The sequence below is a fragment of the Musca autumnalis genome, unplaced genomic scaffold, assembly GCF_047663935.1.
Source record: "Musca autumnalis isolate F117 unplaced genomic scaffold, ASM4766393v1 scaffold_5, whole genome shotgun sequence".
NCBI lineage: Eukaryota > Metazoa > Arthropoda > Insecta > Diptera > Muscidae > Musca > Musca autumnalis.
The window spans coordinates 134272387-134291323 of record NW_027412088.1 but is presented as its reverse complement, the minus strand read 5'-3'; the positions used below and the strand labels follow the sequence as shown (position 1 = coordinate 134291323).

Below are 18937 nucleotides of genomic sequence, written 5' to 3'. Positions count from 1 at the left end.
ACCATAGTATGAAGGGTACATAAAGTTTGTCATTCCGCATATCCGTCCGTCTGCGGAAAATTTTGCAAAGATGCAGGCAGGTCTATTTCGAAAAAGGACTAAATCGACTCACATTGTGGCCCAAATATCCCATATAACTGTACCGCCCGATTTAATTTTTTGATAGAGTTAGCTATAATCTGGCATTAAGGGTTCCCAGTGGTCAAATGACAAATTATAGCTATTTCGGTCAGAAAATTTAGCTAAACATCTTCAAAACTGGCGTTCTGTTTTACGGGCCAAGTCCAAAAATTTTTATGGATAAGTTTTATGGTCACTAGGATCCCTAAATGCCTAATTCTAGCTAATTCTGTAGGAATATGTAGCGAAAACTTCAAAATACCTGAAATCGGGCGGCACTGTTATATAGATACAATACAAAACGTAGGCCAATATAGCCTATCTTCGAACTTGACTTGCCTGCAAACAAAAGAGGCATCTTGACAAACTTGCAGTGCCCTATCTCAATAACCACAGACGGACGGGCGGACAAGCATAGATCGACTCAAAATACAATATAGGGTCGCAAATTATTTTTTCATTGCGTTATAAACTTATGTTTGGTTTACATTCGGCGTCGTTTCGTGATTTCGAAGGCATTTCGTGATTTCGCGCGGAATCAAGCAAAATTTATCATGATTTCGCATACAAAAATGCAATCATCTCATTTCGTGATTTCAGCGAAATCAACGTCGAAATCACAGTACACATGATATACAACCGTGATTTTGCCTAAAAAGTACCAAAAGTTGCAACACTTTTCACGTATCACAATAAACAAGGTAGATGGTCAATTGCTGCAACAAAAAATGTTAGTATCAAAATTTGTAAACAATGTGAAAAAATGTTAAATTACTTTGTTACAATGCTATTTTTTATTGTGTTCCCGTACTTTTTTAATGGTAGTGTTAGAAAAAAGAGCGAATTGTCAAAAATTGCTTCCCCATACAAATTTCTTAAAAAATACGGGAATGAAAAAATCACGGAAATTGCAAAAACTCTAGCAGAAATGTCAAAATCTACGTATCAGCTATCGTATTTAGATGCCAATGAACATGTTGCTAGTTTCTACTAGGCAAAAAAAAGTGCAAGTCATGCTAGATTTCGGAGTACGGGAACGTATTTTTAGCACTAAACGGGAAAACTACTGCAAGTAGTAATATTTTGCAGGTTCTGAACACAGCTTTTATCTAGTAAAATTTATTATTATGATATCTCAACGATAAAATAATTTTTATACCCTCCACCATAGTATGGAGGGTATATTAAGTTTGTTTTTCCGTTTGTAACGCATTGAAATTCTCATTTGCGACCCTATAAAGTATATATATTCTTGATCAGGGTAAAATTCTGAGTCGATCTGTGCACGTCCGTCCGTTCGTCTGTGGTAATCACTCTAGCATCCACAAAAATGGAGATAGGACGCTGACATTTTGGGAAAATGCGTCTTTTGTTTGCAGGCAGGTCAAGTTCGATGATGGGCTATATCGGTCCACGTTTTGGTATAGCCCCCATATAACCCCCGATTTATGGCATTTTGACGTTTTTAGTTACATTTACAGACCGATTTAGCTATAAATTGACATTTAGGGTTCTTAAATGTCAATAAACTTATATAACTAGTGGAGATAGGTCCATGTTTTGGAATAGCCCCCATATAACGTTACCGCCCGATTTCAGGTATTTTGACGTTTAAATTCACATTTCTAGACCGAATTAGCTATAATTTGATATTTAGGGTTCTTAGTGACCAAAAAACTTATATTCGAAATAATTATGAACGTAGTTCCATGGTTTGGTATAGCCCCATATAACGGTACCTCGGTATAACGGATTTCGGTATCCCCATATAACGGATTTTCGGTATTTTGAGAATTTTACCTACAAGTTTTAACCGAATTATCTGTAATTTGAACATTTGACATTTGAAATTCTAAGTGGTCACCACACCTCTCCACCAAAAATTGTCAAGAAAGGTCGATGTATTGATAAAGCTCCCATATAAAAGTACTTCCCGATTTTCAGTAATTTGATGATTTTAACTACAATATTAAACCGAACTAGCAGTAATTTGACATTTGAAGTTCTTAGTGGTCACAACACCTCTCCATAAAAAGTTGTCAACATAGGTCCATGTTCGGATATAGCTCCCATATAACGGTACCTCCCAATTTTCAGTAATTGACAATTTTAGCTAAAATTTTTAACCGAACTAACTGTAATTTGACATTTGAAGGTTGTAGTGGTCACCACACATCAACAATTTTCAACATAGCCCCAATATAACGATACTTCCCGATTTTCGGTACTTTGAGGATTTTACTTAAAATGTTTAACCGAACGTAGCTTTATTTAGCTTTATTTTTTTGACGAACTTTCTGTAATTTGAAATTTAAAAGCCAACGAAAATTTTTCATTTAAGTTCATATTTTCGTATAGCACACATACCTCCGAACTAGCTGTTAACCCTTTCGACCCCAACGTTGCTTATAAGCAACTTCGATTTTTAGCATGGTTTAATTTGAAACTGATGTGATTTTCTCATCAAAACTCGCATTGGTTTGGTTAATTGAAGTTCTGAGAATAAAAACCAACAGCAAAAATATCAATTATGTGACGATCGACCTATTTATTATGCATTATTCACTATGAAGTCTAGCAAATCACGCGCTCTAAAAAAATAGTGCATAAAGTAAAGTTAAAAAAAATATTTTTAAATAATAATTTTAAAAAACAAATACGCATTGTTATTAGTAACAGGTATAGTTATAAAACAAAAATAACATTTTGACAAAATGTGGCATTGTTCCTTTACAATATTTTTTTCTTTTTTGAAGTTGCTTATAAGCAACTTTGGGCCACGGTGATAGTGAAGACCATTGAAATCGAAAATATGAACAAACCACCTAAACGGCTCTGGAAACAAATATACAAGCCATTCTGGAGTTCGACTGAAACAAGGCTTCTGATGAAGAGTGCGAAGATGAAGAAGAAGAGTTTATGTAGAATGGTTTGAACGAAATTTTGGAGAGAGGTGAAGAAATAGAGATCAATTTGCTACAAGATAGCACCATTGAACTACGTGTTGTAAAGTATCCAGAGAGAGTCGAGCGTCATGTTCCAGTTCCAAGCGCCGTAGAGTTACATACGACCTGCCAAATTCGTCATTGGGTGGTATGGGAGAAAAAGGTCGACACCTGTGTCAAAGTGTGGTGTTCATCTATGTTCAAATACAAGTAAAAATTGTTTTCTTGCCTATCATACTGAGGTATTAATGATATAATATATAATATTATATCAAAAATGATTCTTAAAGAATAAATAACAAGCAATTTGTATGTTCTTATAAACTTGTTTTAATTTATTAATGCCATGAAATACTACCTCAACGGCCCGAAGTTGCTTATAAGCAACTTCCAATATCTGGTTCCCCAATAACTCCCGAAGTTTCAAATCTTCAAAAATCCTTAATTTGGAGCTAACAAGCTTTGCTATCACAAAAAAATAATTTTTAGACATTCGGTTCTGCAGCGGGGCCGAAAGGGTTAATGACATTTGAAGTTCCCACGTTATGTACCGAATTTCGGTATTTTGAGGATTCTAGCTACAATTTTTAACCGAATTAGGAGTTATTTGACATTAAAGGCTCCCATCAAAAACTGTCAACATAGGTCCATGTTTTATTATAACCCCTATATAACGGTACCTCCCAATTTCTAGCTCACCAAAAATTGTCGACATACGCAGTTACTCATAGATGTAAGCACCAAAAAAAGGGCCTACCGAATGAAACATTTTATGTACATCATCTGACATTTTAACGTACCCACTTAAAGTTGGGGACAGGAATGAAAACTAATTATTCCATTTTAGTTCAGAATATTTTATGGTGGAGGGTATGAAAAGTTCGGCCCGGCCGAACTTAACTCTTTTTTTACTTGTTTATTTTTTCATTTGTTAGTACTATACACAATTAATACAATATATAGATAATTTAACGATAATTTTCGAAATAAAGTTGTAAAGTTCTATATTGTCGTATATTTTTGGTGACTAATTCAATTTACAACAACTTGTTTTGAAAATTCATGTTCGATCAACTACGCATATGCATTGGATTTTGTAACGCAAGTATAAACTTGGCATTAATATAACATAAAAAAGCATAATGCAGTATAACTTTTAACATAAACTGAAGAATCTTCGGTTTGGCGATTTCTGACACTTGATTTGGCGATTTAGGCAGAAAAAAATCTGACAGCCCGGATTACAAGGGTTGGGCAGATCTCTGAAGCGGTGATTAGCGATCTGAAACTAGGCCAATTAGCTTTCCAATGAATGATGAAAGTGCGGCGTTCAGAGTTGAAGAAATCACGTAGTCTGCTGATGAAGTCAATTATGAGCAGACGGTCTGACCTCTGAGAAACGATGGGTTGTCTGGTGACGTCATTTGTCAGACCAAGTGACGCGAACTGTGACACTCTCTGCTAATACTGGCAGAGGCGTCCTCATTGACCATGCGGAACGTAGAGCTATCAATCACACAGCACTATAACCCTCTGGTCATTTCCAAGGGCTGAATGCCACAAATCGGTTATGACTTTCCAAAAGCTAAAGCGGTTATGACCTTCCAAAAGCAGAGTACAGCTATTTATAGGCGGGGTGTACACCTTAAGCAAATCACCCTCGGCAGTTCCACACAAGACTGCTACTCCTATACATTCCATGAACGGGTAATTAGACAAATGCTTAAGCGAGATAGGTCTGCGTGTTTGGGTGCTGTTAAGGGGAGTGCGGGGAGTATCGTATTCTGATGACGACGACTTACTGGGAAATGAGATGTACCACCTCCCGGTATCTATTGCATCTCACAGTGTGGCGGGGGCGGATATGACAAACCGAGCACATTCATATTGGTCCTGGGGTTTCTTTTGTCCCCGCACGGACCAATCACGGACCGGGCTATACAAATACACACTTATGTGTACTGAGGTGGCAGCCGCTGGCCCGAACACGGTTGTTCTATGGTTCCGGGTTAATCCAGTATCGAAGAACCCGCCTCCGTGGGATTGTTTATATAGTGAAGAGGGTATACTTCCACTGGAAAATAGTGAGCAAAAATACTGAGAACAATATTCAATAGAGTACGGTTGGTCACTGTAGAAATACAACACACTGACACTACCCGTAGTAATACTTTAGGAAACATTTTTTTTTTAATTTTTTAAATGTTTTTTTTTTTTCAAAAGTAGAAAATAATTTTACATTTTATTATTTACTAAGTCCCACTAAGCTTTAGTTAGCTTGTATGTGGGTTCAAGATCTATAATGTTTATGTATTAGTTGAATAAACAAATTATTGTAGACTTCATTGTTTTTTAGCTATTTATATAGTGATTTTTCATTAGCTTATTTCTAATATGTTTATTTCTAGCTTTAACTACTTCTTTTGGCAATTCATTTAAAGTATTGGGTAGCGCAACAGAAAGCGAATATTTCCCATAATCATTTTTGAAATTAGGGACGAAGTATTTACCCTCTGCTCTTCTTCTCGTGTTTTGATTGTGATCCAGTTTCTTCGCCATACTTTCGTCGTCGATGAATTCGCTTACTATTTCAAGATCTTTGAGTTTTTTATTTGCTGAATTTGTGCCTGTAATGATGCGTAGATTTTCTTGTTGTGTTTTATGTTCCATTTTTTTGTGCATAATTTTCACAATTCGATTTTGTGCAGTTTGGATGTGCCTACAACATCTTGAATTTCCCCAGGCTGTAATCCCATGCCTCAGATGTGATTATTAACATTTGGTGATAATTAAACTACTCTACAAACATTGGGGTTACACATTTTTCCCATTTTTTGTAAATATCAAAAATACCACCACATAGCGGTGTAGAGCGCGGAAAATATAAAGAAATGCGTTATCAATTTTTCTCTAGCGTTAAAAAATTTTCCATTGCATTATTTCTATTAGGCCTTCCATTTTCATAGCAAATTGTTATTAAATAAGCTATTTCATTTTGAAATTTGACCATTCTACATAAATCTAATGCAAAATGTTGACCAAATCGCAATAATTAAGCGTTTATTTAAGCCTGAATAAATGATATGTGTACATATAAATATTGATTCAAAAATTAAAATTTTTACAAAGATAAATTTATCCAAATGCCTTTAGAAATCCATGTCGGTGCGGAAACTTTTTTCACCGAATAGAACATAGAAACCCGATTTCGTTATCAGGACAATATTCCGCACATGTTACTGGCGTGGTGTTTTTTTGGTTATCGCCCATATAAACATAAAAAATATATACACACATATTAAAAAATACTTTGATTAGACGATTACGAGGTTTTTTGATCGTTGTCTATAAAATTAGTTATTTTTTGAAATATAGGGTTATATATGGGTATTTAACCACCTCACGAAATCTTTAACATAAGTCCAAGTTTTGATATAGCTCCCATACAAAAGTATCACCCGATTTTAGGTACATATTTGCGTTAAATGTAATAAAGATCATAATAAAAAGAAACATCGAAATGTTTCATTATTTACCTTGATTGGAGCATCGGTGCGGGCTTCACAAACTATTCGGGCGAAAATAGTCTCACATTTATTATTCTTATCTGATTCACGGGCGCTAATAGCAAAACGATCAGGGTATACCGCAAGTACGTCAACTTCAGGTGCATCGGCTGCCTTCGACTTTGTCTCACATTCAATGTGTATCAGTTCTCCATCATTCATGGACTGGGTAGTGGGTATTATTTGAATTGTATATGTCACACAAGCCTTTAAACCTTCAATGGTTATGCTCGTATTTGTGGTCTTCTGATCAAAGGCACTAACTTCATTGTCTTCATCATCCCAACCGGAAAGACGATATCCGGTTACACACAAATCTGCAAATTCTGGAGGATCCCAGGAAATATCAAGAGAAAATGGTTGAGCTACAACTTCCTTTTTACGTACAACAGATGGTCCTTAAAACGAATAAGGTATACATGTTAGTATATGATGCCATGTTTAAGTCTAGTTATTCGTTACATACTTCCTTCCAAGGTATTGAAATTGCTCAAAAACGTTTCACCGAATGTACCATTTAAAGATTTCGGCACAATTGTATAATTGTATTCACCGCACGGTTCCAAACCATCGAAATTGGCACTTGTATCGGCAATATAAAATGGTGCATATAGAATGGGCCTCACAATCGGACCAATGAACTCCACAATATAATAGTCAACACATTTGGGATTTTGTAGTGGCGGATTCCAGTAAATATTGGCAGTGGTACTTCCAGTTTCTGGCGAACTAATGGTAACAACGCCGGGAACTGAAATAAAATGCGTTTTTCTTTTTCATTATAATGTCGAAAGAGAGGAAATGTGTGACATAAAATAAAATACATATGAACACCGATACGTGTTATTGTTGTGACGTATACGACACAGTGGTTAACTTTATGCATAGTATGAATAATAGCTCTGTTCCAGAACTAAAAAGTTTTTACAATTTTTACCACTTTTACGCATTTTGCGTTCCCGTACGCAACATTTATATGAAAATCGTTTACGACTTTTACAACTTTTACGACTTTTACCACTTTATAAAGTACGGGAACAGTCCATATGTTGATGTCACAACTATACCAAGTAACGATGTAAGTTCTCGATGTCGAAAGAACAATTAAAGCAAAGACCTAAAATAGTCATGACGAAGATATAAATATAATAAGATGGAATATTTCGATGCTATTATACTTCGGTAGGTGGCGTTTGAATTTAACATAACATTTTATGTAACGATATGGTGAGAAATGACTTAAACAAGAATGTCATGCGTCTTATGTACCGAGGCCTTTAGAATTATTTCCGCTAATTTAAACGTTTTCAATCTGATATACATACAAACCTTTTTCTGATGACTTAAATGTTGTTTTTGTTTTCGGTGTCTCCACATTATTTATGAAAAATTCTATTTCATAAATTTCGCAACCCTGAAGACCGGTTATTGTAAATTCTTTAGCCGTTGGATCAGTTATATTTTTGCTAGCTTCGCACTTGTTAACTACAAAAAAAGGGAAATAAATTAGTTGGAAAACATAATATAACATGCAAAAATAGCATTAAGTTCGACGGAGCCGAACTTTTTATACCCTTCACCATGAAATACTCTGAACTTATATGGAATAATTAATTTTCTTTCTGTTACCAATGTCCACAATTTCAGGTGGTGAAGTTTTTGGATCTCTGGGATCCCTAAATACGGTCAGCTAACAACTTGTGGTCTATATCACAATGTGGGGACATGGGCCCACCTTTTTTGCTTAATAAGTTTTCAATGCCAAATGACATCCAATCTTGCCCAAAAATGAAGAAAAACTTAAAAGAACCTGAAATCGGCACTATTCCAAAACGTGCATCTACGTCCACAACTTTTGGAGAATACGTTTGTTGACCACTGGGAACCGTAAATGCCAAATTACAGCCAATTTAGGATGAAAATGGAGTTCATAACTTCCAAATGCCTGAAATATGGATGCTATTCCAAACGCTATTATCGCTTTTGATGGAGACGTTTCTTGACTACTTTGAACCCTACATTGCAAATTCAGACGGATGATGTGGATGTGGGTGGTACCTTTGTATGGGGGCTATACCAAAACATGGAGCTATGTCCACAATTTTTGGTAGATAAGTTTTTTGACAACTAGGAAACCTATATGCCAAATTATAGCTAATTCGGTCTAAAAATATAGCTTCAAACATCAAAATACCTGAAATCGGGCGGTACCGTTATATGCGGACTATACTAAAACGTGGACCGATATAGATCGTCTTTGAACTTGACCACAATTTTCAGGATGCTATAGTGATTACCACAGACAGACTGACGTACATGCATAGATAGACTCAGACTTTTATCCTGATCAAGAATATATGAGGCGATCAGCGCCAACACGGACGGCCTAACCCACAGGTTCAAAAATATCAAACTGACTATATATATTTTTGGCCAGAACCTTTTTAAATAAATACTAAAAAACTCCATATTGATTATTTTAATGCGTTAGTCCATATTTATATTAGGCAATTTTCCTTGCGACAATTATCAGTTTGATGGAGAGAGAGGAGAGGCATATGGTAATCCTTTGCCTCTCAACACCCTCTCTCACCTACAAATTGACAATAGCCGCAAGGAAAATTGCCTAATGTAAATTGGGACTTACAAACGGAAAAACAAACTTGATTTTCCCCCCATGCTATGGTGGGAGGGTATAACAACAAGTTAGAAAGGATTATAGACACTGTAGGTAATACCGTCCGGTGCAAATCGTGAACATGCCACTTGTGACTAGCAGAATAGAATGATCAGCTACCATTGTATTCCTGGAGAAAAAGTAAAAAAACCACAATATCCGGCAGGCGTTGTTGAACTGCAAAAAAGTCAATTCCCGTGATTAAAAAGGCACCACGAACATTTATAAATATTTGGAAGATTCGGACCATTATTAAGAGAAATATGGTGAGTAAAAATACACAACACAAAGATTGCTAAAAACTTAAGTGCGAGAGGTGTATCAAGGAGTGGCGCTAAATATTGAAGCATTTAATATCAGGAAGCTTGGACTTTCCCATGAAGAACATTATATCGCTTTAAAAGGGACCACAAAGAGTAACTTCGGTAAAATTGTCAAAACTATCCTTGAATAGCCCTTAATATAACAGAGATATCCGAATATGTTGTCCGACATACCTTCGTGGAAGTAAAAGTTTCGGTCAAGTAGGATACATGGCATGGCATGGTTTTTAGGGATTTGGACCATTATCTCAGTAAGCATGAACTTGTCCCCGAAAAAAATCAAAACTATGTGAGTCTCACATCAGTACTTTTGCAAAAAACTTCTAAAGCTGGATACAACATACTTCACTTGGATCGTACGAGAAGTATACTTGCAATCGTATTACACCAGTCTGTCCAGTGCAGAGCTCGATCCTAGTGACCCATGTTTGTAGTGTTTGGGGGTAGAAGTAAAGTGTGGGACCGTAGAGATAGAATTGCTAGATGTGTACATCCCGACTAATGTCTGTGTACCGCGTTATTCGCCTGACATTAGGCCACTGTTGGAGGGTGATAACCGGCTGGTTCCATGAGAATTCAATGCACATCATGGGTTATGACATTCAACCCTAGAGAATGACCTGAGAGACATAGCGCTGGCTGAGCGAATAGATAGCTCCATATTTTGCACCGTGGACGAGGAGAATGCGACATATCCTGACATATCCATAGTATCAGATGGCCTTACGAATGATGTGATTTAACAACCCATCATTTCTCTTGGGTCGATTCATCTCTCCATCTTCATCTTCATCGATAGACCACCCGACTTCAAGGCTTCAGAGAACTGCCCAATCCCACTGGTAGCAGGGAAGAATTTCCGGGAATTTCCCACAGTCAGAGAAGTGACAATGGTAGTCAATAGATTAGCTAGAGCATCTGAAGTGCTGAAAAATTGAAAGCGGTAGTAATAAATTATGGACAACGGTTAAGGCGTTATCGAACCCTTATAAAAAGGCGATCTGACATCTGTCATGTTTAACAGCATGGTTGTGACAGATTCAAAGAAATACGCGGATTGTTCTAGCAGACAATTTATTGAGCACCATAATAGCGACCGGGCGAAGAGAAGTGTTTTATATTGTTTGGGATCTCTTCCAGCCTAGGAGGAACCACCACGATCATCCAAAGTGCTTACACCTTACGGAATTTCAATGGTGATGCTGAAACAGCTGGGCGAACCTATGGATTCATGAATCTATCGTTTGCCAACCTAATATTTCACGAAATGGGCAGTGGGGTCCCGTTCCTGAAACCTGGCAAGGATGCCAGGAAAGATGAATCATACAGGCTGATATCATTTTGTCACCAATAGCAAAAATACTTGTGGTGTTACTCCTCCCAAGCATCAGAGCGTGGTATCTACCCAGTTGTGGATTGTTAATACGGGTTCCGGAAGCAGCATACTACAAAAAAATGCACAGCATTTCCACACATATTATCCGAGGTCTCAACCAGAACAAACCGTGCCTCAGAACAGTGAAGGTTGCATTGGACCTAACTAATGCTTTTGATAGGGTCAGACATGCTATGCTTTTCAAGGCGTCATGTCCCACCGTTGATAAAATTTGTGTCAGGCTAAAATCCTATCTTATTGAACTTGTTGAGCTCTTTGATCAGCTATGTGAGATAACACGAGAAGTCCTCAAGTCCCTAGCCGACAGCATTTGGAGAGCAGATAAACAAAACCTTGTTAACCACATACAACGAGCATGGTAAGCTATGCCAGTGTGGTTTGCCAACATAAGTGACACACAATAGAAAGCTTGCAAACTTGCCAGAATTCAGACCTGACAACCTAAGCAGGCCTGCCTTGAGTGGACCATTTACATGAGGAGGCTAAGATCTTGCCGCAGCGGCTTCACAATAGGATGCTGTCGATGCAATATCTGCTTGGATGCTATAGAAAGAACCATCTAGTGGATAGTGGATACTCCCGTCCCGGAATGTCAGGAATGATCTTCATGATATAGAGAGGGAGTTCAAAATATACAAAAGAGAACCTTGATCAACAGGTTTATCAGGCAGATTTGAGGGATATTCATACTGATGCAATCGCCCTGGGCTATAAGACCCTATCATAGGAATGCGGTCCTCGAAGATCACCTGTCATCCGTGGTAATGGAAAAACAGCAGCTGTCTATACAAACGAGAGTTGTTTTGGCGCAACTGAGATCCGGTTAGTGTGCGGTTTAGTACATATTACAGTAAGAAGTTTTTTGTGTTCGCGATAACTTTGGCCAGTTAATATCTCAAATTCAAATCCTCTTTCGTATTTACATAGTCATCTTCTGGCGAAAATATCGCTTTAAGATTTGGTAGATTATTCGTCTCGGATGCCCATTCATATAATTTACCTCCTCAATTTTTTGGGCGCCAGGATTTATGGTGCAACGCTTAACATCTGCCCACAAAATACCCTGCAGACCAATCCTGTTCAGGCGGCGACTCTTACATTTAATTATGTATGTTGATGACAATTGCCTGTCATTGTGGCGACTTTCCCAAACCATCTTAAGCTATTTTGTTCAAATCTTTTCTTTAGGTCTCAAATTTCTCTTTTTGGTGTGAGAGTGTTCTATCTTCTCCTGGGTTTTTTTACTGCAATGCCCCTTAGATTATTTATTAATGGAATTATAATTATGAAGGTCTAACATAATTATGTGTACCAACATAGGTTCCGTCATATTCACTGGTAGATAGCTAGCACACTGTACTGCACTATTAGCAGGATATGTTTGCGGATTTTAGAAATTAAGCTTTAATTTTTGTAATTAATTGATATTGTTCTTATACCAGAAATTACTTACTACCGGCTTCTGGGGCTTCCGTTGTGTCTTCAACAAAACTGCCAACATTGTCAGGGCTACAATCCAAAAGTGTCCATTTGAGGTAGTAAAAATTTACACAAGTCGTAGGTGATTTAAGTTCCCATGTGACTTTTGAATCGGCATTAGTGTTGTTGGATAGAATCAGTTCGACATCGCCCGGTTCTGAACAGAAATTTGAAAAGTTTAGTTTTTTATGAAAAATAAATCGAAGCTGTAAACTTACCAAGGTATTCCGTGCGGGCCTCAGCTGGAACGGTTGAAATTATACTATTGTTGATATTGTAGGTCTTCAATTGGATTGTGTAGTTCTGACAAGGATTTAAACCATCCATTTGTAAGAAATCAATGTCATTTGTCACTGTCCACTTGAAGATTAAAGAATTGTCCTGCGACTTGGCCTCGATAAGGAAATTCAAAATACATGTTCGATTTTCCGACTGCCAGGTCATATTTATTGACTGAGTTGATGGAAGTATTTTCTCAATTCTTGTTGATGGTTCTTAAGACAAGGGAAAACAAGTGAAATTAAAATGTGATTCCAGAAGTTAGGAACTTTCAAAATTATTGAATAAAATGGAATTTTCACTACCTGTATACTCTGTGCGTTCTTCTTTGGTTATTTCCACCACCGATTGTGTTTCATCGTTTAGCTGTTTTATGGTAAGAACGGCAAAATACGATGAACATGGATCCAAGTTTTCACTAAAATGGGAAAAAAAGAATTTACAAATAAAATATTAATTAGTTAACGTAACCCCCATTATTATATGTTTTCTTTTGTTTTTTTATTTTTCGAACAGATTTATAGGCCTCGGATTATCTTGAAAACAAAACAGGCCATTAAAAAGGAGGGTCTTCTCAGCAATAATTTTTAATGTGAACTATTAACATTAAAGCCTCCAAATTTGTTTATTTCGCATTTTAAAATCCATCCAATAGCAAAAGGAAACATATGTATATTAAAGGCTAATGGATAAAGAGTTATCATATTTACCAGATGAATTCTTCATTCCCCACCGCTTCGTCGTTGTTCTTACTATTTTTACACGTAACATTTTGCAATTGGTAATTCTCCGTATCGACTACAGAAAACTTAAGACTAAATGGAGTTTTCTCTACATTGATCTCTGGGACTAAAATAAAAAGATAACGAACCGATAAATTTTACAAACGAACACAGTACATATTTGTAGACTGTAAAAACACATACCTGCAATGTCCTCTCCACTTCCCTCAGCTGAGATGTGGAATATTAAACCACTTAGGACTAGAATAAAAAGCTGCCATGTAGGAAACGGTGGTTTCCAACGTCTTCGCAAATGAAACTTGTTCGTCATATCGATATTTTCATAATATCTGTTCAAACTTTTTAAAATCAATTAGAACCAATAATCAACATTATTTCAATGATCTGTAAGAGATTAAAAAATACATACAGTGACACAGAAAAGTATACATACACCCTACAAAAATGCAGTTTTGGCTAAATCGTTGGGTTTTTTACAGCAACAACTGCACTGTGTAGCTTCTTGGTGACAAAATAACCATAATTACACAAATGTATTTTAATCTAATACGTATATTTAATACAATTAAAGAAATTCAATTTTCACAACACAGAAAAGTATACATACACCCCAAGGAAATACGAGTATTATCGTAAAATTTATGGAATTAGTAGCAAAATTTATACATTTTTTAGTTTTGGCGGATGTCTCTGGGTATCTGAGATATATTTTAGAGAAAAGAAAATAATTTTTGGGGGTCAAATGTCGTTATTTAGGGTCAAATTTCTTATATACCTCGTTAAAGCTGACCCTTGCTTAATTTTTTTGCGTTTTTGGGTATTGTACTTTATAAAAAGCAAAAAATTCGTATGAGATGGCAAATCTTGAGACCCTAGAAAGCTTTGAAGTTGTTTTTGTGCCTAATATACCTTCCTGAACGTCGATAAATCCACGTTTTCTCTCAGATTTCACAGGAAGTGAATAGATTTCGTGGAATTTTTGGAGCAAATTACATATAGATGGCCTTGAATTGGCTTGTAATAATGTGGGATACAATCCTTGGGCATGCATCAATTGACTCAGGAATGTACAATTACACGACACGTTTCGCGCCTATAGTAACGGTAATGATCATAATACGAAAACGACGTTGTTCACAGTACAAATTTCATAAATTTGTGTAATTATGGTTATTTTGTCACCAGGAGCACACAGTGCAGTTGTTGCTGTAAAAAACCCAACGATTTAGCCAAAACTGCATTTTTGTAGGGTGTATGTATACTTTTTTGTGTCACTGTATATGTGTACACTATTTGGCATAAGTTTACATATACAAATAAAAATGTTAAACAAATCATTTATTTTTTGACATTAATTTTAAAAGAAGCGACTTAATTGATGATGGCTTTAGAGGCTAGTTTTTCATATGCAGTTTTTCATATCAGTTGTGTTCCAGAACAAAAAAAGTTCCCCAATTTTCACAACTTTTGCATATTTTTGGCAAAAAAGATTCCGTAATCCAAAAAGTTACAAAATGTTCATTTCTCTTTAAACAAACATGGTGCTAAATAGCATTCTCTTTGCAATGTTTTGCTGAAGCATCATACATGAAGCGGAGGATGAGAACTTTCCTTACTAATACACCAGTCTGTCCAGTACAGACCTATCTCGCTTGATCTTGACTCAATGACCTATGCATAGAATATATGGGGGTAGCAGTAGAGCTGTTTATTGTGTACATAACGCAGAAGAATAGCTCTCCCCCGCGTTACATGCCCGATATCAATTGGAATTTAGAGGGTAATAACCGTCTGGTGTCTTCAATGCCCATCATAGGCTTTGGTATTCCGTCCTAGCTAATGACCAGAAGGTTACAACGCTGGTCGAGCAAATTGATGGATCCACGTTTTGCACGGTGAATGAACAAGCTATTACGAATATACGAGGAGAATGCCACAGCTCTCCAGATATCACCATTGTGGCACCAGTTCTGATAAATTACGTATCTTGGCATCACATCATTTCCCTTGGTTCTCTGTAAATAGACCAGCCGTCATCACAACCTCTGAATCATGGGAAAGCTGATTGGCAATGGTTCATAGAATTTACAAATCACCGCTTCAGAGAGCTGCACATTCCCTTAGATTCTCGGGTAGCTGAGAGAAGTTTACGGGACATCATCACTAAAGCAGCCTCTCGCTACATACCTGTTGGTCGAGTACACGAAATCAGACCAAATTTTCCAGCAGAGACGACGGGACTAGCAACTGAGAGTGATGAGCTTCGTCGTACGAACCCTGAAAACCCAAGAATTAATACACTTACTCTTCACGTCAACATGATAGTAGGCGAACATAACCGGAAAAAGTGGCTAGACCACCTAAAGCAACGCAACATTGATACATCATTAAGTAAATTATGGGCAACGGTTAAATCACTCTCAAATCTGGGAAAGAAGGATGATAGAACGGCTGTTAGATTCAACGGCGTGACAGTAACTGACACGGCATAGCACCGTCTAAGAAGAGCCATCCTAGCCGAGGAAGTACCTTAGTGCAGTTCTTCCATTTGAGGAATATGAAAATATCCGCCGCTAAATCTTCCACACTGTGCATCACTTGGACGACTTGAATGAGGCTCCCACTGAAAATATTGGTCGATGGTGTCCTGATTCCGAATAAAGCGTGAATGCCGTACTTAGAGACCACTCTAGGTGCCAAGGCAGCCCAGTTAAAATCCGTACGATGCAGTCGCATCAATTCATATTAGGCACGAATTGATGCCACGATACCCAACGCATACCCTGCATGTGGATTGGGATCACACAACCTGCTGCAATTGTTTAGCTGCCCAGCTAACTCCACTCACCCGTCTCCTGATTTTTATGGACGCAGCCAGTCCAGGCTCTAGAATTTTGAGCCTGGATACAGAGCAACCAGAACCAGATATTTGCATTGATACAACAACAACAACAACGAGGTCACAGTACCAATTCCAAGTGATGGATTCAAATGTATAACGTCCAGCCATAATGAGGTTAAGACAACAACAAGTCGGCTAAATAATAAGGCAGTAGGAGTTGATGGGTTACCAGCCAAACGACGAGCTGATAAGGTGTGTGCATTAGTTCGTTAGCACCAGCTAGCAGGAAAAAAACATTAAATGAAAGGCGCTTACACCTAAGAAGTTTTTGCGGTTTCTGAAACAGCAATGTTCATAGATGAGAAAAACCCAAAAACAAGAAAAAGCGGATTCTGTAAGTACAATGTTTATAGATGAGAAAAAAGAAAAAAATCGCCGGAGGGGTTAAAGTTCACATTTTTAGGGTTTTTTAGGTTTTCACGATTTTGCTAGGAAACCGTAAGTCCTATCGAAAGAAAATGTTGTAGCAGTGAAAATTCTCTACAAGATTGACCTAAATGATATTTTCGTAGGTTTTACCGCACTGCACTGACCTTATCCCCTCCTTATAAAACAATGTCTTGCACAGTGCGCCTTAAGTATCTTTAAATGAAAACCGCTTACACCTGGGAAGTTTTTGCGGATTCTGAAAAAACAATGTTCATGGATTAGGGCAATCCAAAAACAAGAAAAAATCGCTGGAGGAATTTTGTAAAGAAATCGCAAAGTTCAAATTTTTAGTTATTTTAAGGTTTTCAGGATTTTGCTTGGAAACGGAAATCGAAATGTGACTAAAGAAAATGTTGTAGAGAATTTTCACTGCTACTTAAGGAACGGATCCATTTTGAAAGTTGATCTTATTTTGGGAGTCATTCTTTGGACCGAATTGGTTTCTCCGTTCAAAAGATATCGTGAGTACCACTTTAGTGAAAATTTTTAAAAAAAACTTGTACCGCAATAATCAAAGGGATTTGATAGCAGCTCTTAAAATGTACTTTTCCATAATTTTGTGTAGAAGATGCCCGAAGGAGTAGACCGATATCTATATATATAAAAGAGCTTGGTGATGAGTGAGTGAGTGACTGACTAAAGGAACTAAATATGGTACCCTTTGTATTAGGCAAACGGGAAGAGCTATAATTCCGAAATTTGGAGTGAGGGTCACTGATGGAGAGTTGGAAAGATGTATTAAAGGGTTTTTGGAAATTCGAACAATAAGTGTACGAAAAGTACTAAAAGTTATTAAATTTAGTACCAATTGTATATTTTGAAAGACTATAGCTAGAATCTTGGAATTTGGTACGGAAATCAAGGTTGGGAAGTGGTGTTTATAAAAGGAAATTGTTTTGGAAATTCGTACTCATGTGTACGAAAAGTACTAAATGGTACTAAATTTAGTACAATTTGGATTTGGGTGAACAGATAGAGCTAGAAACCTGAAATTTGGAATTAAGATTATTTTTGAAGTGTAAGATTGAGATATGGGGGTAGTTTTGTAAATTTGTGATTATGTCTACCAAAAGTACTAAATGGTACTACATTTGGTACAATTTGGATTCGGGTAAACGGGTAGAGCTGGAAAACTAAAAATTGGAATTACGATCACTGGTTAAGTGTAGGATTGAGATATTGAGGTAGCTTTGGAAATTCGTACTTATGTATACGAAAAGTACTAAATGGTACGAAATTTGGTACAATTTTGGAATTGGGTAAACGGATAGAGCTGCAAATCTGAAATTTTTAGCTAGGATTACTGGTGAATTGTAGGATTGAAATATTGAAGTAGCTTTGGAAATTTTTACTTTGTACTAAAAGTACTTAAGTACTAAAATTGATAGAGGCGTAATATTGAAATTCGGAGTAATGATTACTGTTTGAGTATAGGATTAAGTAGTTTTGGAAATTCGTACTTAAGTGTACGAAAAGTACTAAATGGTACTAAATTCTATACAATGGATTCGGGTAAACGAATAGAACTGCAAACCTGAAATTTAGATTTAGAATTAGGATTACTGTTGAAGTGTGAGATTGAGATATGTGGGTATTTTTGGAAATTCGTACTTAAAAAGTACTAAATTTGGTACTATTTGGATTTGATTAAACGGATAGAGACGGAATTCTAAAATTTTGAAACGAGATTACTGTTGGAGTATTGGATTGAATGCCAATAGAGCTGGGATCCTAAAATTTAGAATTATGATTACTGATGGAGTGCAGAATTGAGATAGTTTTTTGAATTTCGTACTTATGTGTACAAAAAGTATTAAAGGTAATAAGTTTGGTACAATTTGGATTTGGGTGAGATTACTGTTGGAGTGGAGCATTGAGATATTTATTGAAATTCGTACTTTCGTAGGAATAGTATTAAATGGTATATGAATAAAGGCGGGATTCTGAAATTTAGTATCATAGTCGCTGTTGGTGTGTAGGGTTGAGATATGGACGTGGTTGTGGATATACGTACCATAAGTGAACGAAAATTACTAAATACCACAAAATTTTGTTCAAATTGTTCAGATAAAGCTGTA

General features: G+C 36.7%; 1 protein-coding gene across 16 annotated transcripts in view; it reads right to left on the bottom strand.

Moving 5' to 3' along the window:
* Nucleotides 1-18937, bottom strand: part of Ptp52F (Protein tyrosine phosphatase 52F) — a 61013-nt gene that overhangs the window by 15822 nt on the left and 26254 nt on the right. For 8 of the 16 annotated variants that reach the window (XM_073988339.1, XM_073988343.1, XM_073988333.1 and 5 more), the window contains exons 2-9: nt 13712-13912; nt 13496-13634; nt 13091-13203; nt 12725-13000; nt 12481-12663; nt 7961-8116; nt 7098-7382; nt 6602-7029 (exon numbers count right to left, since the gene is read on the bottom strand). In XM_073988339.1, the coding sequence (XP_073844440.1) occupies nt 6602-7029; nt 7098-7382; nt 7961-8116; nt 12481-12663; nt 12725-13000; nt 13091-13203; nt 13496-13634; nt 13712-13838 (1707 nt within the window). In that variant the 5' untranslated portion in view covers nt 13839-13912. The remainder of the gene's footprint in view (nt 1-6601; nt 7030-7097; nt 7383-7960; nt 8117-12480; nt 12664-12724; nt 13001-13090; nt 13204-13495; nt 13635-13711; nt 13913-18937) is intronic. The other 8 variants (XM_073988336.1, XM_073988345.1, XM_073988341.1 and 5 more) reach the window with 1 other exon arrangement.